Raw genomic sequence first — 27,644 nt, forward strand, 5'->3', positions numbered from 1 at the left:
ACTGAAAGCGATGGATGTACTTAAAAGCGATAAATGTACTTTGAAGAAATAGCTCAGCAAAAGAACAACCGCAAAAAGCATGTGCCAGTTTAAAACAACAATAAGTATCCATCCATACTGTAACCGCCATTTTATTACATCTCATAGGAAACTTGCCTGCACTTTGCGCAAACTGTCTGCGCAAACCTGAACATGCTGCAAAATTGAGAGGTGGTTCCCCATTCATTACTTCTGCAACACAACGCAAACATTTCACTGTCCGCCTATGAGTGCATTAAGATTTTTTTTGGCGTGATCAACTCCTTTGAACAAAAGTTCGTAACGAACTCATGTTCCAAGCCAAGATAAAGTTTTGGCCCTCTTTAGTCTTTTAGGGGCGAAGAATCCTAGGACCTCGCTTTGTCCGTGGCTTGCCCTTGGCGTCCGTGCACGCAGTGTGGCGCATGCTCGAGTAGCATTGGATTGGATTGGATTGAATAGGATTGGTTTGGATTGGGTTGGATTCAGTTGCATTGGATTGGATTGAATTGGAATAAGTTGAATTGTATCGGATTGGATTGGATTGGATTTGTATATACTGTACACACTCGTCACTCAATTACATGCGGGAGTGGGGAATGGTACGGGCGATTTAAGGTAAGAACGATCTCCAGTGTTTCCCCACTCGTCATGATTCACTTTGTGGAGGTGCGTGAATTTTTTTAGCACTGAATACTAAAAAACTACCCGCTCTAAGTAACACAAAAGCGTGCATTCTGTAAATTCTCCCGGACTTTTCAAACTAATGCACACAGCAAGACGAACGGGGTTCCTACTGTCTCGAAATTTGAACTTAGTTCTTCATTTGTTTCTCTGCACGCCAAAAAGACGAGCTTATAAGGTTTTCTAGTTATTCCATGTATGTTTTTTTGAAAACACGTAATTTCAGCTCTTGCATGAAACTTAAGCCAGCAGATGAACAATACCGTTCCGCAAAAAAACACTGCAAGCGGCTTGCAACGCTGTGATAACTTTGTTTTCGTCCGGACATTACATAACTCCTCGGTGCTCTTGGTATAACGGCGGTCGAGAAGCCTTCAGGAAGCTATGTTACTGCTGCAAGACCCTCACAGACAATTTATAAGAAATGTTATCAGCTCTGTGCTGCTTATTCACCGGCGCCAGAAATGTAGAAACAGGTTCGCTTCTGTGGGTGGATCTCTCTGCAGTGAGTGCAAATATACCACCCGCAGCAAGAGCAGGTGCTTGGTAATGCAGAAAACGGGCAGTGTAGCACAGCATTCCCTGCCCGGCACGCGTTCCCGCCTTACGACAAATGTCGTCGCCAATCGTGAATAAAAATGAGAGGTCGCTAGAACTTGTCGAAGGCGTTTAAGCAACTGCAGCGGCATCATCATAATCACCACAGCAGCGCACATCACCAACATCGCCTACGATTCATCAGCATGATCGTCGTCATCATCATCATCATCTACCGCGGGTGCTGGTGTGAGCATTCCGAGCCACACGCAGAGAATAAAAATCAGGTTCGGGTTGCGGCAAGATGTCTGGTGCCGTCTCTCTCGCCTGATCGGCGCAGTACAAAACCAAACATTAAATCCACTGCGTGTTTTAACGCCAGCTCTGAAATATTGCACACATGTTTCGTTCACTAGAACGTCTGGGCAGATAATTCAATTTTGATTTCAGTCCAATTTTGTACATAATTTTAAGCATAGTCCAAAGGCTAACAATAATGAACTCGACTGCGATTGCTCCTTTAAACCTCTGTGTTTAATCATATACAACAACCACCCGAAAACCATCAACATTAGTGTCGGAGTAGCCTCAAGTCATGCCCTGCGGTCAGCCACCTTCCTAAGAAATTTTGACAATATTTTCCACTGCTTCTCCCAGGCCGAAGCACCTCTCTTGCTAGAAATGCTTCGAATCACTTTTTAGCCAGTCCCCCGTCAAGATTTTTGACTTGATCTTTTTCGTCACGCAAAAACCGCGGGAAAGCAATAACTGAGTGAACTGACTGATTGATTTATTTATTTTAAAACAAGTAAAAGAACTTTGCACCCTCGGACAAAAGAAAACAAAAAGCGAGAAATGGTGCGATGGTTTTGTTTTATACAAAAAGTCATTCAAACCTTTATTGCCGCTCAAATATTAAAATTAGCGTTTCTACAAAAGTGCGCTGACCAAACGCATTATTCTCAGTCGCCATCAAGTGAATTATAATACGAAGAACAACACACTATTCTCGTTTTCCCGTTTACAATGAATCAATAATCAGACCCCATATGGTTGTCCGAATCACAGGCAGGACTTCCCGGGATCCGGGTTCAATAAACAGCACTTCTCGGAAGCAGCCAGTGTCCAACAAAAACTGACACCTTTAGAAATGGGCGTGATGTCGAAAATATCACGCTTTTTATGCCACACAAACAATAGTTGCGCGTGACCGCTGCCGATGTCTTCCATCCGGGACAGGAAGTGACGTCGGTGGCCTTTGCCTCCCTGACATAAAAATCTAGATAGATTGGCTACCCATGTTGTGGTCAGCAAAGTTTTCAAAATGCGCTGCGTAGTAGTGGTTTTCATTCTCGCTTCAGCCACAAAAGGTAAGCAAGCGGGGTGTTTTTTTTTTCTGGCGGGAAGAGCTAATATGGAAAGCACACGGTGTGTCGATTTGGCTGCTACCCCGAAACTATGCAACGTGAACGGAAAACGTAATGCAATAGAGAATTACAGCAATTTGTGAGAGCGAGTGCTTACCCGACAATATGACATTACAGTGGTGTGCTCTGGTGCACGAATATCAATGCCTGATATCGTAGTAGGAACAGATTTCAGGTTTTGTTTCCCATATGACGCACATAATTTCGTCATACTTGATGTTTTTGCTGGCAAGTATGTGAAGGATGCTGTTTTGTTTCAAAGTTAATCGTAAGGTTGTTGTACATATGCTACGTTGATTTCATAAATGGCAGTATATATTTTCTACGCTTTTCATCATCACGTGCAATGCTTTCACGCTCGCCCATTTTTCATAATTTCTGGTTAATCGATGTGAAAGGTATTGAAGAAGGTTAAAGCCTAAGGCGAAAAGTCGTAAGCAGGATTTTGTAAGTCAAAAACTGACGAACGGTTATTGTGCGTGCGCTTAGGCTAGATATATTCTCCAATGTGGGGTCTGAAAAGCCGAATAGCAGAGCATGGTTTCGTTCTAGTCGCTACAGTCAATCGATCCCAGTGCGTGAGCTCATCTATTATCTGCGTCAGTTTTCTTAATGTTGGTCAGGTTACATAAGCGTGACCGACAGATCCGCCTGCTTCAACAGGTGCGCGTTCCTGTGGTAGGTGTCCTTCTTGCTAAGACTTTTCGACTGTTCATAAAGCCGACCAAAAAACACGGCTCAGCACCATCAGTCCTACTAGATTACGCCAACGGTACATTATAATGCGAACATCTGTAGAGTCGGAGGCATGGTCCTAGTGGAAACGTTAAGGCCAATAATGGAGGTCAAGAAAAAATGTGTTAAACCTATGCACTTCTCATTTGTGAACACAACAGCTTCAAAGTCCAGGTGAACGCCATAAAGTGCCGCTTCAAGCGGGCGGTTAGTCCTTGCACCCTACGTCAATTGAGAAGAACGCCGTGAGCCTCTCTCCTCAGATTTTATCGCCACAGGCCAATCCCAGTCACTGGGCATGTAAGAATGTTGTTTAATAAGCATATTAATTTATTATCAAGGAGTACATACATTGGTAAAATGGGCCCGCCAAAGCCAACAGGTGGGCTTGTGAGGCGTCGCCAGGCAGCAGTGGCCTTCACTCCTGTTAGAAGCACTCACTTATAGCGATAACTGAACATAGATAGAAAAAAAAAGGAAAAAGGAAAACGGAGGAAAAAAAGCAAGGGAGAAATAAATACAAACAGAAAAAACCGACAAAGACACTCAAAAACAAGCACAATATATCACCATGGATTATAGCTACATTGTTGGCATCTTCCTTATTACCTAGGCATGGCAGCAAAACGGAAAACGCTACATTGATCGCGAGGTCTCATGACCGAAGTCATTGTCGATTATGGGGTTTAACGCGCGGAAACTACTTAGGCGATGAGGTGCGCCGTAGTGGAGGGCTACGGATTATTTTTTACCACCTCGGAACTTTAACGTACAACGAAATCTCTACACACGGGCGTTTTTGCTTTTCGCCTTCATGAGAAAACGGCTGTCAGGACCGGGAATCGAACCCACGTCCTTGTGCTCAGCAGCACAAAGCCTTCGCCACTGAGCCACCGCGGTGGGTACCCAACTTATTGTCGTTGCCCTGTCTCCTTGAGAGGGTGAGTGAGAACTCCAGGCATAAAATGAGAAATTACTGACAAATTTAGGCGGAGAAAGGTTCTTAAAATAAAAGAATGGACATCTATTTAAAATGAACACCTACGGCTACTAAAGAAGGCTGTACAACTTTCCAGTACCTTTGCACTTGAAGGAACGTTCACCGTGGTGCCGGGTTGAAATCCCGGGCCACGACGAACCTTTATTCGGTTAAGAGGTTTCTACGAAAGGTGCAAATATTTTTTTTTCTTCCCGAAAGGAAGTTGGTGAAACGGCAACGAACGTTTTCGGCAGTATTGACCGTTACTCCCAATCTGCCAGGGTTGATGCCTTGTGATGCCAAAATTTACACTTCACGTTTGATTACCCTTATATTATACAAAACTGCGTACCAAGATACGTCAAACTGATTGTAGGTGGAACTGTTTGCAGCAGTTTCAGCATTTTCGAAATCAAAGGTCACAGCATGTTCATTATGTTTCCCTTAAAGGGGCACTGACACAAAAATTTTGCATCTTGTTTTTTTTGTTGCGATAAGTAGCTAGTGACCTACTTGTAACCTGCAGAAACCTCATTTGCTTCAGCGTGCGACGGTTGTTTAATTAGAGGCATTTTCAATGCGGCCAGTCGCAGTTTCGGTTTCAGCGAGTGCCGCGAAACGATGGATTTTGTGGATTTTGTGTGAACGAAGCTGACCACGTGACCGTCGGAGGGATATCACAGAGCAGAGCCGCCGTAGCACTGTCGAATCCGCATCGACGGCAGTTTCTGCGAATGCCCCCACGTGAGGCGCTTAATTAAAAAGCGACCGTGGATGTGACGCAGGCGCTGCGAGTGCAAATGCTACCGCGGCTAAAGAACGACGCGCGACGCTCGAGACGGTGGGTGGCAAGACGCGCGCTGAGAGACGCCGGCCGGTCTGCCTACAGGTCCGCCTACAGATGTGTTCAGCTCAGCGCTGCGGCGGATATTCGAGTGCCGTTCTCGTAAGCGGTGCAGATGACAATTTTTAATGCAACCCGCCATCGCATCATTAACTCCTTTCTCATGTAAGCCACCATAGTCGGGACTTGGGGACAATTTCGTGAAGCGGTAACAAGCTATCACTCGAGCTACCTGCGCTGGCCTGGGCCACTTCGCGGCCGTGGCCGCCGCCTGCACAGCGACCGTGCGGCTAGCTCAGTGGGCTTTTCGTGCCTCCGGCGCATTGTCGCATCCAATGGTAATAAACAGTAATAGAAACAGAGTGCCTGGAATCGCTGTAGAACTTTGGTCGCGGCCAGCTGCCCGATTAGCTGACGAAATCACGGCGCCTCCGCCGCCAACGATCGGGTCGTTCGTTCTCGAGAGCAGAAGCTCCGCCCTCCGGCCCTCCGATTGGAGCGGCGAGCCGGGCAAGCCAGCTAAAAACGCCGGTAGTGCGGAAGCGGCAAACACAAACTCGTGACGTGTTTGGATGCTGTTTATTTACAATTGCGCGTGGTCCTCTGCTGGCTGTTCGGTTGCGTTTCGCACACTTCAAAATTGATTTTAAATACGTTCTAGGCTGTATTCGCCGCTGATATTTTGCAGCTGATGTATATGTGTTCCCACCAATCTATCTGCGAAGTTATCTCGCCTTCAAAATTTTGTGTCAGTGCCCCTTTAAGCCAGTTAAACGCGCGAAACCAGTCATACACCCTCCGTTTCTACCTTCGCAGACGGTTCCCTGTTTTCTGCACTTATGCGATATTACAGTTTACATTCCTTCACGCTGGAGGGCTGGTGGCTTGGGTGGTTACATGCCACTTCTTATTTCTGCTGGGCAGTTTTGATTCGATGTACGTCAGTATGATTTAACTGTGGCAATCTTCACAAAACCCCTGCTTTTGTTGTGTTTTATTGTATTTTATGTGTACTGAGGTTTAAATGTCTTTCTCTAGCAGCAGGACTCAAGACAATACAGAAACAAAGCCGATTTCACACAGCCAAATCAGAAAAACCGGGACATATACTGACCCCGTCAGGCGAAACGCGTGAACACGCACATGTGATGGGGGATCAGCTGAGTCAACATTTCAGAGCAAATAAACTGCGTGAAGGGTAAAAGGTCGAGCGCACACAATACAGTCCGCTTATTAAACGGCTCGTACTAAATTGAGCAAAGCACCCGGCAAATGTTTTGTAGCGTTTTGCAACCTGTCAGGGAGTATTACGTAGCGGTTCGTTGAGCAGTTAACATTTGTATTCGTACTTAACGCTGGCCCCTATAGTCACACCTTCTAAACGGAAACCGTCGATGAACAGGAACTAGGCAGTCGACAAGAGGAAGTTCTGTAATGAAGGAAAATTCCCCAGTTACCATTTTGCTGGCGACACTGGTAGAAAACACTGTATCTAACAGCCGCGTTGACCGGGAACTAAAGTCCTTCGTCTTCTTATTCTGCATAAGATAGCCATATGTCCAAGAGCCCTGCTTTACTGCCAGTCAAGAACTGTTAATTCGAACGTGCATGTTCGCTTGATCCTTGGGCGTTTTTTGCGCGTTTCCTTACGCATTCCGCGTGCTTACCACAGTTTGTACTTTTGTGATCCCTGTAATTTATACATTTCTACTACTCTTAACAATGACCAGCATGCTCACCTCAGGGCATAACTCCCCTTTCTATCTTTTACAATAATCATACTCCTACAGTGTTTTCTTCATTGGCTGTTATCGCGTCTCCTTCGTAGCGGAGTAATGACGTTTGTCATCCCCTCTCCCCCCAAAAAAAGAGCGGGAATATTTATGTCGTCTTGGTGTTTTAATTATAGCGCTTCTCTTCACGGCAGGTTAACCCTCATTGTTCATTGTGCGTGGATGCCGTCCATCTTAGCTCTGATCTGCCTCCACTGGCATTCCAATCTCTGTCAGTCATCCTTACAGGTGTCTAGCGTTACATTTTACCATTGTTAGCTTCCCGTATCCCAGCCTTTCCCAACAGCCACCAGTATTCCTTTCCAGTATGTTGCCTCCCTTTTTACTTCTACTAGCAGCGGCTCTACTGAACTTACCCGTTCCTTCTCCACATTCCCCTTTTTAACCTTTCCCCAATCCTCTTCCTCACCCTCTTCTCTTTTTGTTATTTCCTTTTCCGTTCATATCCTTCGCTTTGACACCCTTTCTCCCCTTTCACGCTCACTCTTATTTTAACACGAAAGTGCTTTATGCCGGGGTCGACCAAGATCTGACTGACGTCATATCCGTCACGTAAATGACATCGCCAAAAAAACTGCAATTGAAGGGCTGCACCGGGATTTGAACCACGAACTCTTTTGGCCGCAACGGGAGGTACGTATCTCGCTCCCGACTGCGCTTTGAACATACGCGTAAATAGGGCGACAAACGCGCCTTATATCTTTCCCTTCAGATGGTGCTGCTGTCTAGGAGAGGAAAGCGAAGTAGTGCACTATGACGCTAATGAGCGCCGACAGTTGCCGCCTCGATGGCAGCGCCTACGTTTATGGGGGTGCGCAGCGTAACCGGCGAAGAAGCCTGTAAGGCAACGACTACGGAGTAAGGTCGAAGCCTACTTGCGAATGTCGCGCTCGTGGCACGGTCCCGGTCCGCTGATCCTTTCGCTGCAGCGGACCGTGTGCTCACGAAACGATTCGCTGACAACCAGTTTGGTTTCGTTCACACGGACGGTTTGCGCGCGCCTGTGCTTTCAGTCGGATTTATGCAATGGTCCTACACGTGCCATCCAGTGTCTAACGTTGATGTGTCAAACAGTGTCGTACCGACGAAATATAAATAGCGATGTGCAACTTCATATCGGTGCACAATAAACATTCAACTGCTCCTGTGAAGGTGCACTTCACTTCCGCGTTTTGCTAGTTCCTATAGATGAGGGATCAACCACTCTTTTTTCCTTGTGCTACGGGTGGAACAATGTGGCGCAGTGACAAAAATTGTCCGCCCGCAACTAGCGAAGAATGTGACTAAGGGCATTCGCGATATAATTGCGTCAGCATATTGAAAAGAACATCGCTTATTAAAGTTACGTTATCACACCATGACAATATTATGCAGACCCTTTATTCATGTGGCATAAATTCAAAAGTTCCGCAAAAAAAAAATTATGAATGAGAAATTTGCATACAATCGCAATAACAGTGTTCGTCTTACTCTTCACTGCTCCCCGCCAATACCCTTGTGGTAGAGGGTAGGTGTCCAGCGTTTTGATAAACTGGACGCCCAATATTCATTGGAACATCTTCCGAGAAACAGTATCTGCGACAATTAGAAAGTCCTTTTTTGTACTCACCTTTATCCCCTTATGTGCCCTAACACAGCAAGACTATTCTTGTGCTTGTGAAGATGGCGAGCTTTACTGAAAAAGAATGAATGTTGTACGTTATCTATTCGGAGCTAAATCTATAGTGAAACTTTTCCTTACATGTCCTGGAAACATGGAATTCACATGGTGTAATTAACACCCGGGTGTAGCTTCTCCAGATAACGTTTCCAAAAACAAAAAACTGAACTGATTTATCGGAATAGAAACTTTGACGATGTGTTTTGTCACTTTTTGAATTATTGAATGAAATATGGCCCCGTAGGTTCTGCGTATGTTGGCCGTATACTCCGTATATATGGCATTCTTAAGGACGTTGAGGTCATACAGACATAAAACGGGTGTAAATTGTGTTTGCGTGATACCATACTCGATTACCACGCGTTGCGGACACATATGCCTGTTTATATTCCGGGGGTGTGTAAGCAAAGGTAAAAAATTGGCTGGAGATTGCGATACTCCCTAATGGGATATTTGGGCGCAGCACAAGTGCGCTGATGCAGCACTCACTCATAAGTTTTCTCGACGGCAGTGATGATGAGCCTCTGCATCGGAGGCGCGAAGGGAGTCGCAGGAAGGGACTACAAACTGCGTCTTCAGCGAACGCACATCATAGTCACGCGCACGCCCCACTCATATTTTAGGGGCGAAGCTCCTCTTGCTCGGGCTCTGTCCCGTCCCTCGTTGCTGCTGTACTCTGCACCACGCTTATGATTGTGGCAGGATCACCCTTGGGATTGGCCAACCAAAGATTGGACGAAGAGGTCAAAATGTGCAACGCGTTCGTTGCTACCCAACCGGGAGGAGAGGAAGAAAAAGAGGTTGTCATTCATCGCCTGCGAGCTGAAGATACGTATATCCAGGCCGCAAACTGCCTTCGTTACATGGCCTTCGTTGTTCTTCGGTAGTTCATGGCCGCGGTTCAAACATCCACAGGCGGTCTTTGTACAATCTTTGCTTGGCCCATTAAATGTGACCCTCTTGTCGGCTCCAGTACTTGACAGAGTATCGCACTTCCATATTTCTTTGATAAAATCTTTCCCTCTAACGCGAAATAACTCCCTCTGAACCTTTTAACAGGCCTCCTACAGGATCACCTGAACGGTTTCCCATTCCACGCCATTGTTGCGACCGATGTTTCTGTCCGGAAGGAGAGGGCAGGCGTAGGTATTTTTTCTCCCGGTCTAGATAGGGCCTTTTCCCTCCGGCTGCCTAACTTACTACATCTTTCCACGCAGAATTTCTCGCAATAGTCTTGGCCCTTCGTAAGCTTGGTTCCTCGAAACGACAGGCAATAATTCTCAGGGATTCATTTTCTGTTTGTTCTGCCCTTACTTCTTCAGCTTCATCCCCCCTACGTCGAGTCCTAGCTTCTTTAGCGCCTTCCTCCCTTCGTGAACTTTGTTTGGTCTGGGTACCTGGACATGCAGGTATCTGGCTTAACGAATCGGCGGATGCTCTGGCGGGAATGGCATTGGGCGGTCCAGTAGTGGAGGTTCTGCCGCCCATTTCCCTCATAACTTCGGCTCGCTTCCGTAGGCTGCGCTTACTTCAAAGCATGCCAGATTCTATTTACGACGACTCGGAGCTCGAGCACCTGCGGTAGTCATGGAAGTGCAGCATAAGCCAGTCGCGAGCTTGTAAAGTAACCCTCACTAGCTTTCGCTGTCGCGTGCCAAATTTAAATTATTAATTGCACCGCTCTAATCTGGCCCTGTCACCGTTATGCGCCTTTTGTAAAGAACCAGAAACAATCGACCATTTCTTCTTCTCCTGCCGATGGTTCTCCTCGATAAGACGGAGATATATAGAAAGTACATGCAGCCGGCTAAACCTCCCGCTGTCTGCTATAGTTATTTTGTCATTCGGGGCGAAGGAACTGGGATTCTGCCACGTGGTTCTTTGCAATGCGTTGCACTCATTCCTCCTGGTATCGGGCCGTCTGCCGTGCTAGACAACATTTAGCTTACCTGGATTTTCTTGTCAAGAATATGCGCGCCCAGCTCACTGCTTCTCTGTACCACTTTCTTCGTGTTTCTTACTTCCAATTTTCATTAAATGGTGTTCGTTTTTAACCTTTTTTTCTTTCTTTCTCTAATCTTCTTACTTTTATTTCTCTAGTCATCTACTGCTCATCCATCCTAATATTTAAATATTTTTGTTTCCCAACAAAAATTACCTAATTTCTTTCGGTAAGGCGCGCATTTCCTGGCCAATCCCCCTGAATGGGTATGCGCCATTTCACTGGAACCACCACCACCACCAAGTACCGGAGGTACGCGACACAAGACGCTCTGCAGAAGGTGACGGCCAAGATCGCTAAAATATCACATACCGAATACGCCAACTTACCCATGGAGATTCTCATCGCCCCAAACAAGCCCTACATAATCACCACAAACATCGACGTCGTCGACGGGCTTGTCAACGGAGCGGTGGCATGTCTCAAGCTTTCCGAGCGAGGAGTGGTGGTGTTGACGCGGCGGCGCCCGGTTTCGATTCCACGACTCTCTGGCCGCGATGGGAGGTACGTGGCGCAGTTTCCGCTGCGCTACAAATAGAGACGCGAGCATGGCTACGAACGAGCCTTATGGCTTTCACTCATTCAGATGGTGCGCGCTGTCAAGAAGACCTATAACAATGTTTCACGGTGTCACCGATAAGCATTTTAGCTTCGCCCCTCTCATCATCATTCACTTCGTGGAGATGGCGGGATCTTTTCCCAAGCGTCCCTTGTCTAGCGCCTGGTTTTGGCACAGCATACTGCCCCCTCCGCACCTCCACCGCACACTTTCTCAGAGTGCTGGGTCGCGCCACCATGGCGAACCGCCCTCACCTCTCAATTTTGCGAAACTCTCCTCCTTGGCTTTTTTTTCATCGTTCGCTTTTTCTTTCACTAGCTGTCCTGGCATCGTTCACTCGTTTACGTCGAAAACGTGGCTCAGCCGAGAGACGGCGGCCAAAGGGCTGCACCCAAAAAATTCCGTTCCGAAATTCTGTGTATATGAAGCTTTTCGGGAAGGATGGTAGTATTCAAAAAGCGCTAGCGACGAAAGGCTTGGGCCCATATGGCGCGCAAGAAAAAACACTAACCGGATATTTCTTGGAGAAAACCTCCGAAGAAAATTAACTTTGTACTGTTACAACATCAAAGCCTACACCCTCGTTCTTTCAGTGATTGCCAGAGACTAAGTTTTCAAATCACTAACTAGCTGTCTAGTAGAAACACAAGGCCTGTAGAAATATTTTTTATACCGGGCAAAATAGAAAGCCCCTTCGTCTAAGGACAAAGATGGCGTTAACGTGAAGCTTTCTGCCTCCAGAAAACGAGTAGAATGAAAGTAAAATCTCCTGTGGGATTCATTCGCTAACGTCTTAGGTTGGATACTGATGATGATGGTTGTCGCGACTGCAACGCCTTCGTTAAAGGAAAAGAACGGTATTTAGATCACATCACATACAGAACACGTCTGACCGCCGCCATCTTTCTTCGTCGTTCTCGTTGTCTCCCATCTGCGATAACTTCTTCGTCCTCGCGGAATAAAGTTCCAACAACCTCCCCGCGCACAAAAAAACAGTGGCTCGTAGAGGATATACCTTGCATTCGTCCTTGCGCCCGTACTTACACCAGCGGCGTGGTTTACTACACGGTCCGTTTCCGGTCATCCCGGGCAAAGGGTCACCTCGGTGGCGGTTCTTGCGCCGGTATTTCCAAGTATGATTACGTCCGGGAAAACCATTGTTGCGGTTGTCATCGCTGGAATGTTCTTTCGCCAGAGACCGGATGCTGCCGCGGCCACGGCCAAGATGTCTGCCGAGCGCGGCCTGTGCGATGCGAATTGTTTGCTCCACGTTCCTGTGTCGGTGCCGAGACAGCTTATAGGTAAATCTTGCGATGGAGCGAATGTCGTTTTTGTCCCTTGTCGGGCATTTTACTACTTGCTTCAGCCACGTTTCGTTAGTCATGGCTTGATTGATGCGAGTACCTTCATGTCAGGTGGACGCCATAACTGTCTTGGGGACTTCGCTAGAAGCGGTGGTCATAGTTCTGACTCGTTTGTCGCTTGTTGCCGAATCTTGATTGAACCAGTCCATCATTTCCGCGCAGGTCATTTTATCATGCTTGCTGTCAGGAAGGCGAGAAGTTAACTTGAAAGTTGAATCCTTCCACTCTCGCTTGCTACTGACTGTTTCAGCGTAGGTCGGTGTCGGGAGGACCGGCACAACATTGGGATGTGGGCCCTTCTTTTCACGCATATCCGACTCTTCCTGCGCAGGTTTGCCGCGGTAGCTGTCGGTGTAACTTCATGGACATCAGTGTCGTTGCTTAAGCCTTCGATACCATTCAACGGGGACGTAACGAAGCTGTTTGAGGTTTCAAGAGGCGCGTCATCCCGAGAAGCGTCACCGTGCCAACTGACGTTTTGTTGTTCTGTGGCAAGGATGTTAAGGTGAGATGGGACTTGTTCATACCTGCGGCACACTACATCGAGATCACCTCGTGGGAACTGGATCGCTTGCTTCAGTATAGATTGCCATGCTACAATGTAGTCCCGGAACTCAAAGCTGTCCATAAACTCTTGCTCAGCGTGGGCATCAGCCAGAAATGCTTCGATGTTTCGGTCGATGTTCCGTAGTTGGTCGAACTCATAGTAAAGGCGGTCGGTAATGGCGGAAATTTCTTCACGTGTTGAGTCCGCGTTCAAAATGGCAGCCTTCGCTTGGAAGATCAGCGTCGTAATTGTATAGCGTCGAAAGCGCCATTTTCGGTATAGTTGATCTTCGGTAGGCTCCGTTCGTGGTTCGGTCATGATCAATTCGGTATTAGTTCTTTTCAGGCATTGGTCGCAACCGTTGAGGTACATACCATGGTTCGTTGATCCCGAGCGATTTCGACACCACTATGTCGCGACTGCAACGCCTTCGTTAAAGGAAAAGAACTGTATTTAGATCACATCACATACAGAACAGGTCTGACCGCCGCCATCTTTCTTCATCGTTCTCGTCGTCTCCCCTCTGCGATCACTTCTTCGTCCTCGCGGAATAAAGTTCCAACAATGACGATGCCCATTAATTGTTCGGGGCGTACCCACTCCGGAGGATATGGAAGGGATAAAGTGTTTATGTGCACCTGCTCTTGATGTAATCATCATCAGCAGCAGCAGCATATCTACGCTTACTGCAGGGCAAACGCCTCAGGGTTACATCTCCAAATATCCCGATCCCACGCTAACTGCGACCATTTTATCCCCGACAACTTCTTGATCTCATCTGCCCTCTTAATTTTGTGCCACCCCCCGGCCACGCTTGCAATCTCTACGGATCCACTCGGTTGCCCTTAATGACCAACGGTTATCTAGCCTTCGCGTTACATGCCGTGCACACGCCCATTTCTACTAATATGTCCTTAACACTCATTGGTTGCCAGACCCACTCCTCTCTCTTTTAGTCCATCCACGTTACACCTATAATCTTCCGTTCCATTGCTTGCTGAGTCGTCGCCAATTGAAGTTGAACCCTTTTAGTGGGCCTCCAAGTTTCTGCCCCGTAGGTGAGTTCGGGTAGGATGCAGCTGTTACGCCCTTTTCTCTTCAGAGACAATGGTAGGCCACCATTCATTATCTGATAATGCCTGCCGAATGCACTGCACCCATTCTTATCTTCTTATCCTTCTGATTATCTCTGCCTCGTGGATAGGTTCCAGTATCACTAGTTGGCCTATGTAGATATAATCGTTTACCACTTTCACTGCCTCGCCACCTATTCCAAACCTTTCTAACTGCCGTGGCTATTGAGAGTTCCTTTAGTTTTCTGCATAATATTTTTTAGTCCCACAATTCTACCCTGCTTGTCCAGTGAGGTAATCATGCTTTGCAATTCGCCCCCCGAGTTACTTGGCATGCCAACGTCATCAGTAAATATGAGGTTACTCAGGTATCCTACCTTAACCCTTACGCCGAACTGTTCCCAATCAAATGTTCTAAATACCTCTTTTAAACATCGGTGAATACTATTGCAGACATTGTGTCTTCTTGTCTGACGCCCTCCCTTATAGGTACTTTACTGTTCTCCTTATGTAGGACTCTGGTAGCTGTGGACCCTCTCCTCTCGTATTCTCACATAATGCTCATCTACACCCTGAAACGCGCTTTATGTGCCTTTGTGCAAACTCATTGTGTAAGTTACCTTCCCTGCAGTGCGTTTCGGGCTAAGAGTTTTGGATTTCCGACTTTTACTTGGGGACTTTGAAGACGTTGGCTTTCTACCAGAGAAAGACTCGCGTTTCACGAGCGTCGTCAGAAAAAGTTTGCTTTTCTGCAGTGCGCCTTTGCGTACGGGCGCTATGAGTGCAGAAAAAAGGTACGCATTAAAAACTACCATACGCCCCTAAAAGTAATGAATTACTTACATACAAGACCTCTACACGCCCCGTTCAGAAGGATGTTTCTTCGGTTTGGAGTGCTCATCAGCATTTACTGAGTGATAAACGAAAGAGACAAAGAGTGAGTAATAATTCTTTCATAAAATATAAAAAAAATGAAACAGTAGCAGTGCGCTTCATTTGCCCACGATACCGCAGGAGATAATATGTCAAAAGTATGTTAAAATCATGTAACGTGGAAGTGCTGGAAATACGCTGAGAAAAGCTGAGATTCGCAGTAATGTTTTAAAATGTAAGGGGCCAAGAAAAGGGAACTCAGACGGATGTCACAACCTACCCACAAAGAAGGAGCTTGGTTGAGGCATAGTGACCCAATAAGGCCTTTTTAGGTCTCTGTGGACGTGTTCATACATACGTTTTTTTTTTGTGTTGCATAGAAATATGGAATAGATTTCTAGAGAATGATGTTGCAAGCTAGAATGGTAAAGAGTTTGAGTGATCGCAGGAATTGTATTTGCGGCTACACGAAACGTGAAATCTTTCATTTTACTGTATATTATCTTGTTTTCCAATACTCCCCAAATGAGGGTTACAGTATGAATAAACAAAAAAAAAGAAGTCTTCAGGCCTTCCCTAAAAAAGGGCTGAATACGATCTCTTTATTGCTTTGACAGATGCACCTTTCTTCACCAAATGTTCCATGCGTGGGATATCGTTCTTAACTGGTGGTGATAATATACTCTTCGTGCAGGATATCAGAGGCCCCAGCCAAGACTTGTTTACCCCAGGCTTCTCGAAGAGCGCTCTTCAAATGGAAGGATGGTTATGCATGTTCACGACGATTTGACACTCAACCTACGGAAAGCCTCCGTGGCCGCACCGAAACTCCGAGTTGTAACGGAAGAAGATGGGGTCTCAGCTACTCGATTCGTACGTATATGACAAATGGCAATTTTTTAAACTCTTTTGTATTACAAATATTGATTGCGAGTAAGCAGATGTAGTTTTCTTCGAACGTTGAGCTGTTTTTTTTATAAATTTATATTGACCAAATTTGTCTTTGCGACTAAATATTAAACAACCACGTCGGAATTTAAACCGGTTGTATTTACAACGGAATGATTTTCTTCCCCTTTCGTAGCAAATACAGTCAAAACTCGATCTCACGAAACCCAATCATAAGAATTTCCCGATCGAACGAACAAATTTAAATTCCCCCGCTTGTGCCTATACCGCTCAATGCTTTTATTAACTCGAGCTAACGAAATAGATTCAGCGCCGTTCCCGATTTAACGAAGAATTTGAGAAACAGAGACATTAAAAAAGCAGCAATTTCGCATGTGTTTCGTCAGAACACCGCGAATATTATTGCGCCACTTCAGAAAAAAACGAGGCATCTAGCTTTGTTCTTACGGAGCTGTACGAGATGAACTTAGCAGTCTCATTTTAGTTTCCGGCGCACAAGAGGTGTCAGAGGATGCTGACGGAAACTGCTGAAGCTCCTGTACCCGCTCCAGGCCAGGCGATGGACGCGCCTTGCTGGTCGCTTCAAAGGGAGTGAGGACGCGTTTGAAGTACTATGAAATGCCTGCCCGCACAATGCTCACAAAAATCAATCACTTTTCTTGCCAGCGGACTTTATCATGTTGCCAAATCAGCGGAAGGCAAGTGAGACGACCGCACAAATTATGAAGTCATGGGAGCAGCTGGGACGCGCCTCCTTTTCGACATCGAATTTGCGGAATTAAATGCTTCTAAAACGAAATCCCCAGTTTTACGTTCTCAATTTGACAAAATTATTCGCGGTCCCCGGTGACTTCATTAGATTTGATCTTGACTGCAGTTCCAATTATCAGCTCAGTGACAAGATTTCAGCTGGTAGGCTATAGATAAAATACCCAGAGTTACACTTAACAGAAAAACCTGAGTATTTCTTAGATCACGAAATACTTCTCTGGCAGACTGGGCTTCAAAAATTATTAACAGATATAAAGAAAACTTTTCTTTCGTGACTCACGCAAGAAATGGCGCCAAGTTCAAGAAATTGCGGCGTGTCTGACTGAAAAACGAGACACCGACTATTCCGCAAATTGTATTTTCGGTGGATGGTGATCGAGTGGGTGGCGGTGCCAAAACCATCAGTTAAAATGCTGAAACGTTCGCAGCAAATAAACCAAGCCTTCGTCCTTTGTCAGTGCTATGCACTTCTGATGAACAGCGCTGTTTGAAGCGAAGACTTGGCAGGAACACAGGAAGGAGTGCTTCGCCCTGTGTTCCTGGCTTGTTTCGACTACAAAACGCGGAACCGGACAACATTTTACCTTTTAACTATGCTACACTTTTACGGCTGAGATAGTTCCATCGATTGATTGGTGAATAGCTGTGGAAACCTAAAATTGTTCTTTTTCTTTACAGTACAATGGGGCCGAAATTGAAAAAGATCTTTACGAGGATGAAGAGAAAATTGCCACACTCCACGTGACCAGAAGTGCAAATGGTGTCCAAATGGTGGGTATTTTTCGAAACCAAAGTAATACTGCTGACCACACTGTCTCCTGCAATGATACTTATAAAGGGGCAATGCCGACAAAACACGAGCTTACTTAATTCGATAGAGATTGCCTCGTTAGAATCACACTGACACCATTGTTAACGTACACTTGACTCAAAACAGCTATATAATTAGAAAAAAGTGAATGCCCATGCAATCCTCTAGCTAATTTCCCGCAACAGAACCTATGATGTCATACGCACCATCTCTGCGATTGGCTGAGGCCGGCTAAAGCAAACTCAATTAGGCAGAGCTTATAAGCTTGCCGAACGAGCTATTTGCGGTTAGTTACATTTAGGGCACATTCTTTATATAGCCGCAAGAATAGTGAGATAAACAGTGGAGGTTACGAAAGCACACGTAAACATAGAAGTACCGATGCGTACTGCTGTTGGTACTGCGCGCACTGCGGCTCCTTGGGGTTTGTCTCAGACGACACTTACCGATTGGCGTAAGCGACGGCATCTTACGTGACCTTATTTGTCAAGCAAGCACGATGTTTCAGGAAATGATTATTTTCTGCCTGAAGGGAAACAAGTCATTTACAAATAAGATCAAAAACAAAGGCAGAAAACGGCCGCCCACGGTATAGTGGCTCCATCTAGGTTGAATAACGGTAAACAAATCTCCGCTTCATACTCCGCTTCACACCTTGCAGAACCGTTCTTATGATGGCATTTCAGACGTCGTTAAAACACACGAGTTGGCGGGAGAATCAAAACTTTAACTTAACTTGATGAGTTTCTCAGTGAATGAAGCATCGTTTGCTTCCGTACAAGCGCTGGGGGCACTATAAAACACATCTTTCGAAAAAAAAAAAAAACTTGCCTTTTGTCGGCATGGCCCTTTTAAGAGCTGCTTTGAAAAACAAATTAATTTAAGATTGCCGCCTGCCCCCCCCCCCCCCCCCCCCCTTCCGCTTTTGTGTCAGAACACAGCGGACGTAGCCAAAATTCGACTCTTGGTGTATGCACAACCCCTAATGTCTTTCAGATTCTGGGTAAACGTTGACGGTAGCTCAACATGTGACGAAACGCGGTAAAGCAGCAACTAAGACGACCGTATTCCGCTGTGTTGTTCCCATGGCCGTGCTTCCTAAACCTACTGGACTTGTTCTAGGGAGCGGAAGGACAAAACATTAATGCGAAAACATTTTTGTTTCGCAAACTCGTAATATTGAAACAGAATCAAACATTCAAACGCCGACTTCTTAATGTAAATTAAGCCCCAGACAACCAATTTGAATTTCTCTTACATAAACATCACGAATCAGGTTTGGCTTGCACAATTCTTACTATTTTCTTGGTCTCAAATAGGGGAATGTTAACGGCGCGCCTTTTTGATGTGGAATTCCACTCGGCATGCGTCGAGACACGAATCGGTTGGTAATTCTTAATGAAAATAATTCAGTTTACGTACCAAGAAAGTACACCGGTCTTCAATTTACGGCTTCCTTTTTCCGGAACTATCGTGTGGGACCGCCAGAGTTGGCCTAATATACCTAAGAGTTCTCAAAATATTGAGTTTTTGTGGCTCTGCGACCGATGCTGAAGTTCCTTCACAAAGTGTCCGACCCCGTGAACTTTGGTTGGGGCTGTGGCGGCTGCATCTCCGCAGAGAGCTAACAACGCAAAAAAGGAAAATCATCAATGACATCAAAGTTCCTGGGACGTGTCCTTCGCGGCTGTTCTTTCTTTTGCCGTTGGACCGAGCGTTTGCTTTCCTTGTATCGTCGCCTTTTAGCGACTTCCAATGCTTATCCCTCCTCCCTTCCGGCCCCTCGCCTTTGTGCGAGTTCTTGTATTCCTTAAAGGAGCCATGAAGAGAAAACAAAAGTTTGTTTTATTCGAAAGATTAGGTGTTTCATAGTACCCCAAGCGCTTTCCCGGAAGCAAATGATGCTTTATTCACTGAGAAATAAGGCAATTTAAGCCAAAATTTTAAATCTCCCGCTAAAATTGAACATTCCGTGACGTGTACAATGGCGTCATAGAGCCGGTTCATGAAACAGATTCTTAGTATGTCGACTCCATATAGCATCCTCACGCGGGAGTCGATCGAGACGGCGGCCATTTTAAAAATACTAGTAAAACCTAGTGCACCCGCAGCCCTAGTCATGGAATCGCCTGATCCGGAGAACAAAACTCTCGCCGAGGAGCTCGGGCTTGCATTTAACAACCTCACACCACTAAAACGCTCAATGCTTCTAAGTGCACGAGCGGCAAGAGTTGTGGGATACGCGGTGGACGGGAAAGCGACCATTCCGCGATAGCCACAACAGACGAACGCCCAGCCGTCGGCACCGCTGCCTTATCAGCCCCGTCGCGACGGACGAATATAGACTGGTACGTAAGTGCCGTATTTTGATTACGGTTAATAATAGTCCAATTTCAGTAGCAGTATCACTTATGCCAGTTAGTTGGCCGGTGTCGTGTATGGAAAGCCGTTCGCGCGAGCTCTCTGCTTCGACCAGAAAGATACGAGCGTCAATGCGCGGTGTTTACGGCATTTTTTTCCCCAAGGTCAGAGCGATTTGACGAAGTCGGCGACGAGCGCCAGCATGTCCCAGGAGTGCGCTAACGTAAGGGTCCCTGCCGTAATCACTTCCTCGGAAATGAAGCGAGCACACTCGTACTTCCTTTAGCTCTCTTTCTCCTCCGTTTGCAAAGTTCACAAAACGTAGCCACTTGCTTCGCCTAGGTTCGTCGTTGGGCAGCACATGAAAGGAGATCTCCTCACTGGCGGGGATGTCGCACTCCCTCGACGATTTGCCCGTACTACACGGGCATTTCAAAACGCAGCAACGAAATTTCATTGTAAAGTACTCGAACAAACTGAAGTTTTCAGTGGTTGTAAACTGGAAACGAGCTCGTAACGACAGCAGCAAGCCAACACCATTCGAAACTTACGCGACGACTGCCACTATCTCGTCGCTTCTTGCTGCTGTTCCTTACTCCCCTCGTTTCTATTTTTACCTTTGCTGGTTGGCGATATGACGGCCAACCTCCTGTGAAGGGATTACGATACGAAGCAAGGTCGCGGCTGTGCGCGCTGGAACGGTTCGTTGGCCCCGAAGAGCCTCGAACCCGAAAATTCGTCTGCGCGACGGCGAGATGTCGAGCTCGGCCGGCGCTAGTTTCGTACGCATTGGCGCACACGCTTGCGTGTTCGTTCGGACCTTCAACCGTTTACTCCACCGTTCTTTGGCATAAAAAGAATGTGCAGTATGTTTCACGGGCATTTAGCTCGCTATGCAAACTGTAAGCCCTGCCTAACATGCGTTTGCTTTTGCCGGCCTCCGCCAATTGCAGAGCATTCCCAAGTGACATCACAGGTTCTGTTGCGGAAAATGAGCTGGTGGGTCACATGGTCATTTCCTTTTTTCCTAATTATGTAGCTTATTTGAGCGAAGTTTGCGTTATAAGTGGTGTCGTTATGGTTCTAACGAAGCAATCTTTCGAATGAACCAAACTTGTGTTTTCTCTTCATGGCTCCTTTAAGAATAAGACTGAATATGCGGGATGCACAGTAAGAAATGCAAAAGTGTCAATAGTGGCGGGTGTAATTCCGCAAAGCGCCAGTGTCAGTGAGTGAGTGAGTGAGTGAGTGAGTGAGTGAGTGAGTGAGTGAGTGAGTGAGTGAGTGAGTGAGTGAGTGAGTGAGTGAGTGAGTGAGTGAGTGAGTGAGTGAGGGAGGGAGTGAGTGAGTGAGGGAGTGAGTGAGTGAGTGAAAAAGAAAGGTGGGTGCGCTAGGGGGGTCTCAATGTGTGGGCGCTTTTTTTCTTCGTGTTCAGCTTACACCGGCGCTTCTATTTGTCTATACGCCCTGCCGACGCCACTCCTGTCATTTTTTAAGGATCAGCGAAATAAAACGAGGAAAAAAAATGGAGAAACGAACCGTCCTGACCGCTTGTCAGTTTCGTTTATTGCTTTTTTTTGCGCTGATCATTATTTATAAATATTTACCAACTCGCCTGGCTTCTACTATTTTTGAACCTTTGATTTATGCATGGGTTAGACAAACAAAGGCGGAGGGCGTAAATAAACAAGAATCGAACGGAATAGTTCCAGGTGCTTACGTTAGATGCAGCTTTTTAGTCACATTTGATGCTGTTATCACGCAACTTAAAGTTCGTGGAAGGTATAAGAGAGAATTCCTTATTCAATAAATAAGCCAATTTGCCCTAAACCTACACTTTGGAAGGTAGCTTCACCACTAGACACAAATGGATCCCATAGAAACTTTGTTTTAGGATCCAAATAAACGATAGTTGGTCAACGCTATCTGTACAACTGCGAATGACAGTCCCTAACACAACTGTTCTCCACACGATCACCTACTTTCTCCCATGTGCAACTTTAGTTCCACCTGGGAGAAATAATTGCGATAATTGCCATTTGAGCGATCGGTGACGAAGAGAACTGCCATGGCCTCTTTTTATTATTCCGAACATTTTGCGCCATCCTTCGGTCGTTCGCCGCTCTTCCGGGACAGACCATCTAACCTCCACGGCAGGTCAGCATCGCGACATATATCTGATCGCCGCTTCTAAAGTCACCGCTGATAACAATCCCTAGCCTGAGATCTGAAGATACCACAGATAACAGATACAAACAGATAAAACAGGCCGGCATAGCCCGGCGTAGCTTGTCGGCAAAAGAAAACACAAACAAACCTAGTGCGTGGTTCGCGGCAATATTCATCATTTTCAGTAAAAAGTGCTGTTGGGCTGGATGGTGCATTATGAATTATGAAAATTGCGCTAAATAGAAAAATAGAGGAAGGAAGACCGACAATGCGCTACTCACAACTATTTATTTGCAGGGAGAAATTGCCTTAAATGGACTTCTACATTACATAAAAAACATAAAAGCAGATAGTAAAATCGATGACAACACCACAATACTCAGATGCCGCATACCGCTTGTTGTCTAAAAAACGAAATTCATTGCTAAAAAGTGATAATGACGGTTCACTGATGCGCCCCTCACGATTTTCTTTTTTTTTTAATGAAGTACGCTTCTTTATTCGGAAATAAATAGTTGTGAGTTGCGCATTGGCTGTATTCCTTCCTCTGTTTGTCCATTTAGCGCAGTTTTCCTAATTCATTTTGCTTGTGCTTAAGGACACTCACTGACAGCTTCCAGATGGCGCGCCATCGACTGAGGGACCAAGCACCGGCAAAGCAGACCTTGCATCCTCTCCTAGTCACGTTGCTCGCTTGCGTTGAAGAGCACGCACAGACAGCCCAGCAGGCGCTAAACGAGCGAGCGAAGGCTAAGCAGCCATTTAACTTTCCCCTAGCTTCTTCAGTCCCAAGAATCCAAAAATACAAAAACCTTTTGTAACACACTTTTATTCGGTTCATCATCCATAGAAATAAACGCAAAAAATACAATAGCAAAAAAGCAAAAGAAAGTAATTGAATTTGATGGTCCAATTAGGGCACTCTGGGCTTCAATGCGTGTGGAATGTCAGAACAAATATTTTCAAAAATGCTACAATGCATCGAAAATGCTTAAACAATGGTACAACACACTTTTATTCGGTTTATTAACCATAGAAATAAACGCAAAAAATTACAATAGGAAAAAGAAAACGAAAGTAATGAAATTTAATTGTACCCGTTTCGGTAGTCTTGGTCTTGCTTACCCTGTGGCCGCATTGGAGCGCTCGCGCCGTTAAAAGCCAATTTTGCCGCCTGCTTCTTCAGAAATGACTTGACACATCGCGTCACCTGGGGGAGGGGGGGGGGGGGGGGCTAGTGAAAGTAAGGCATGCTTTTTTCGGGGGACACACCTTTTGACGCGCCAATTTCGAAGCTTTTGCCTTTTTGGCTATGGTACCCATTTGGGTACCTCGGGACTGAGGAGGCTAGTCACATGGCATAGAAGCGAGGAGGCTTCGAACACGTGAAGTAATGAGGCGCAGTTGGTGCACCAGTGGAAAGGTCGCCTACAGAGCTATAAATGACCTGGAAAGACGCAGCGCAGCTGATGTTTACCTCCAAAATCAAGCAAAACCTTTTTCACAGGAGCACTGAATGACCTTGCAATGTTTACTGGGTGTAACGTTGATCAGATTGAAGACTCAGGGATGGTACTCGGTCGTTGAGCCATTTTGGGGTCGGAGGTTAAAATTGGTTATTGCATGCCTAAGCCGGTGTCATGACCGTTTAAAATATTTACTTTTATTTTTTGACCATAAATTTTAGTGTAATCATGTGCATCCGGCACAAAGGTTTTTCTTTTTTCAACGTATTTAGGGGTGTAGAGAAAACGTCGACAAATCATATGTAACTATCTTGGTACCTATGTGATTAATACAACTTCCTCCTGTACATTATCCTGCTTTTTCAAATGCATGTGTAGAACAGGTTTGCGTGCTTGTGGGCTCATAAAAAATATTCCACAGGTGGGATGAGCGAGTGTAAAAAGTGTATTATTATTTTCCAAATTACACTCCCGAATTACCGACAATTTTCAAATTGACCAATACTAATATTTACCAACTTTTATTTTTGCCAGTAATATTATTAATTATTATTAACCCGTATAAACCAAAAATGAATCAGTGACATTTTCCTAAATTGAACAAAAAAGTTTAAATCGTGATAATAGGTATCTGTAAGCGAACGCGCCTCTTAATGACACATTTGTTCCAGAATGGTTTGGTTGGACCGCACCATAGAATTTCTCCAATGCCCACGTTGGAAAGGTCTGCCGGGGATGGTGTGCCCCACTTAATTCATGAAATTGAGCAAGAGGAAATGATGGACAAACATCTTAGTGGAGACAAAAAGGGTGAGCAGTCTTTTTAGGCAAGATTACTAGAAATGTTGAGCCCTGTCTTCTTTCATACAAGTGCAGAATTTACCGTGGTATGCAGGACAACCTGCTTCAATATCTGTCCTGTAAGAGTGCACATGTAGACATTGTACATTTCTTCAAAACAAGTCTTGTGTCCAGCGCACATTTGCATCGTAAATTTTGATCTTGGGCGTAACATTTTGCATAATCAATCTGATGCAACGAACAATTTGTCGCCTAGTTAAAACTGAATTTCTTGCACTTAGCTTGCATTTGACAGCAGCTGAATGGTGGAGCTTTTTGTTTAGGAAAGCGACAAAAGAAATACAGCAGTTTCATTTGAATATCTCGTTTTTTGGGCGCTATAGAGTCGCAGCACGAGTGTGTGGAGATCGCCGTAACGCTATTAGTACCTCGTTAATACTCCGAGTGCTATGATTCGAATCTACTTAAAAAACCCTTGACTCGCCGTGCAGCTGTGAACCAAACACGCTCAACCTCTAGAAGATTGCCGACGGACATACACAGGTTACACATTATATATACCAAGTAAACGCACTAGCATGCAATGGTGTTTAATTTGCTTCCAGGGGAAGATCATTCCAATTAGATACAATAAACAATGCCCTGATCACTTATTCGCTGATCAATTCGGAACCTCAGTGCAGAAAATATGTGAACAAGGCCTCCAGATACTTTGTTCGCATATGAAAGAGGGTTCGAATCAGAGAGCCACCCGTGCCCAGCCAAAACGTTTCAATTCTTCAGTGGCAGCGATTAAGAATTGCGCCAAGGCGTAGTGCAGCATTCGGGGTTCAAATAATAGATCGAAAAGGTTGTATTTGAACACATATTTTTTTTTTGAGTGAGCTTCAAAATCTCTCCTCTACTAAAGCAGTGCTGAGGGGAACGGCGTAACTTTTTTGTTGCAAAACATAGGGGCTTCACAAGCAACTGAAGCTTTCGTTTTTAAATAATAAATTCTTGAGCACCTACGCTTGATATGTCGAACTAATTAGCACTGGTAGCTACTATCCAGGTACTGCTACGAAGCTATGACTTCTATGTCGGCAGTTGATTTGTCACCTAAAACCAATTACAAGGGCTGCAGAATGATAGAAAGACCAAAAAGGAGATTTTGCAGACGATAAATAATCTTGATTGTGATAGCTACTTCAAAAAGAAACATTTTTTTGCCTGTCGGTCTTTCGACACAGATGCGCGGCCAAAAGTTCAAAGAATACTTGAACGAAATATTTGCATTATAAAACTTTCCCAAACCAACAAATTTTGAAAAATACCTTTCAACATTGTTCAGGAAAAAGAAAACATTAGGCATAGTTGAGGGCAGACATTTTCGCAATGTTTTGAATTCAAAATAGATAGCTGCCTAAATTTTGTTGCAGAAAAATAAAACAAGTGCGTTGAAAGTAATGTTTTGAAAAAAAAATACAAAAACCGCTGGTGCCCGAAGCTAGACCTTGCGGTGGCATTTAAACTCTAACACTAACAAAACGTTCCAGTAGATGGCGCGCAAGCAGTGGAACAAGAGAAGGTTTAGTTGACTCGCGCATACCTACACCGTGTTTATTGCGGAAGGAGCGATACAAGAAGGGAAGGGTATTAAAGAGTGGCAAACAATAGAATACGTGGCTAGCGTATTTACGTGGCAAGAGTGGCAGAGGGCTATCATTTTTACCGCAAGGTACACTACGCTACCTCGGGCAGTCTTCGCGGGGTGACCAGTTTTGCCCTTGAGTGCTAGAGGTCAAATCACACCCCTTCCACAAGCATTCGGCACGGAGCAGCGGCCCGATAACGGTGTGAGATAGGCGGCCATAAACAGATAGTCGAGGAGGATAAATAACGCCGTGATGCGAAAAAGAAGAACGCTATGGTTGGGTACTGCTTGGCTACCTTCAACTCTCACGAATTTGTGTGAGCTTCATTCATTTTTTCTGCCATTTGCAGTGAAGAGAGCAGATACGCCTCCAACTTTTTGTAAGTTTTTCCATTCGCGCATGATCACACATTCAGTGCGTGTGACGCTGCAGGTCATGACGCACACCTTAATGTCGTCCAAATCATTTTGCCAGCGCTGCAATCGCCGCAATGGCGACGGTGCGGTACCTTCGTTTCAATGCAAGGGGTGCGGGTGAGCGCACCGTTCCAATACCTCCTCATCCAATTTGCAAGCATAACAAAGAAGGTAGGGTGAACATTAGCTATAAATAAACAGACAAAAACACTGCGCCAAGCGGAAAGCAAAACGGAGAAGTCCTTGTCTCTTTTCCTGGTTTTTAAGGGGGCTACCGCTTGCACTCTTGCTTGTTATGCCACTGGGTTTTATCTTACACCTGGCAGGGAAAGGCAGACGAAGGTGGAGGGGGGGGGGGCGTAGAGGACGCTGAGGAATTTGGAAAAGATACCCCAGGCCTCCCCCTACCGTGCCCCAAGTGCCGGCCGGGGAAGCCACTGGCGTCAAAGCACCGAGCGAAGGACCAGTTCCTTCGGGTATCACGTTATCTGCGCTTGGACCTGGTGGCGTCGGCGCCTGGGAGATTGAGATGCTCAACATATCTGGTTAGGTCTCGTACTTTCCGAAACGCTTTCCACAGCTCATTGTTCCTAAAAACCATGAACTACGTCAAGCAAAATAAGACTAAAAAATTCTACGCGTGGGTCAAAACGATTTCCCTTTACGATGTTTCAAATTGATCCGGAGGATCTGCCAATAATTGGAACACGAATAAGGTAACGTGAACAGTATTGAAAGAAGTGAAATAAAGTTACCAGGAACAAGAGGCGTAAATGCCCTGAATCAGATAATTATGGGGTGTTCCGCATATAAAAGCAATCATGAAGGAAAAGAAACCAGTTTTCGTATAAAGCCACCCCCTTCCCCTTATTGACGCATCGTTTGCTAAAGAAAGCGCGAAGTAAAAATAGTTTTTGTTAGACGCATTGCACGCACAAACATTTTCGACCCTCAACAGCGTAAAAATTTTGTGTTGAGACGGAAAACGTTGAACTAAGGCACTCTTGGATCCTAATGCCAGGGCTTTACTTGGCATATGTATACGGGTACATTTTGGAGAAGCATAAATTGCTACTGCTGAATAGCTGTTGGACTACCTATCCAACGCCCTTCATTGTGGTCTACGTAAGGCTGGAGGTTTCCTGGCGAGGTTTCCCGGGCCCTGTTTCAATACCGGACCACGCCGCACGATGTCACCGGCCGTGCCC

General features: G+C 45.6%; 1 protein-coding gene across 1 annotated transcript in view; it reads left to right on the forward strand.

Annotated features, from left to right (window-relative positions):
• The first annotated feature begins 2,518 nt into the window (after window positions 1-2,518).
• The window catches only part of LOC144141591 (venom metalloproteinase antarease TserMP_A-like), a 73,351-nt gene continuing 48,225 nt past the window's right edge, over window positions 2,519-27,644 (forward strand). The window contains exons 1-4 of the mRNA XM_077673135.1: window positions 2,519-2,609; window positions 15,790-15,968; window positions 17,454-17,546; window positions 24,254-24,392. Of these exons, the coding sequence (XP_077529261.1) occupies window positions 2,564-2,609; window positions 15,790-15,968; window positions 17,454-17,546; window positions 24,254-24,392 (457 nt within the window). The 5' untranslated portion in view covers window positions 2,519-2,563. The remainder of the gene's footprint in view (window positions 2,610-15,789; window positions 15,969-17,453; window positions 17,547-24,253; window positions 24,393-27,644) is intronic.

Source organism: Haemaphysalis longicornis, unplaced genomic scaffold, assembly GCF_048455015.1.
Source record: "Haemaphysalis longicornis isolate Haplotype H1 unplaced genomic scaffold, Haemaphysalis longicornis Haplotype H1 scaffold_6, whole genome shotgun sequence".
Taxonomy (NCBI): Eukaryota; Metazoa; Arthropoda; class Arachnida; order Ixodida; family Ixodidae; genus Haemaphysalis; species Haemaphysalis longicornis.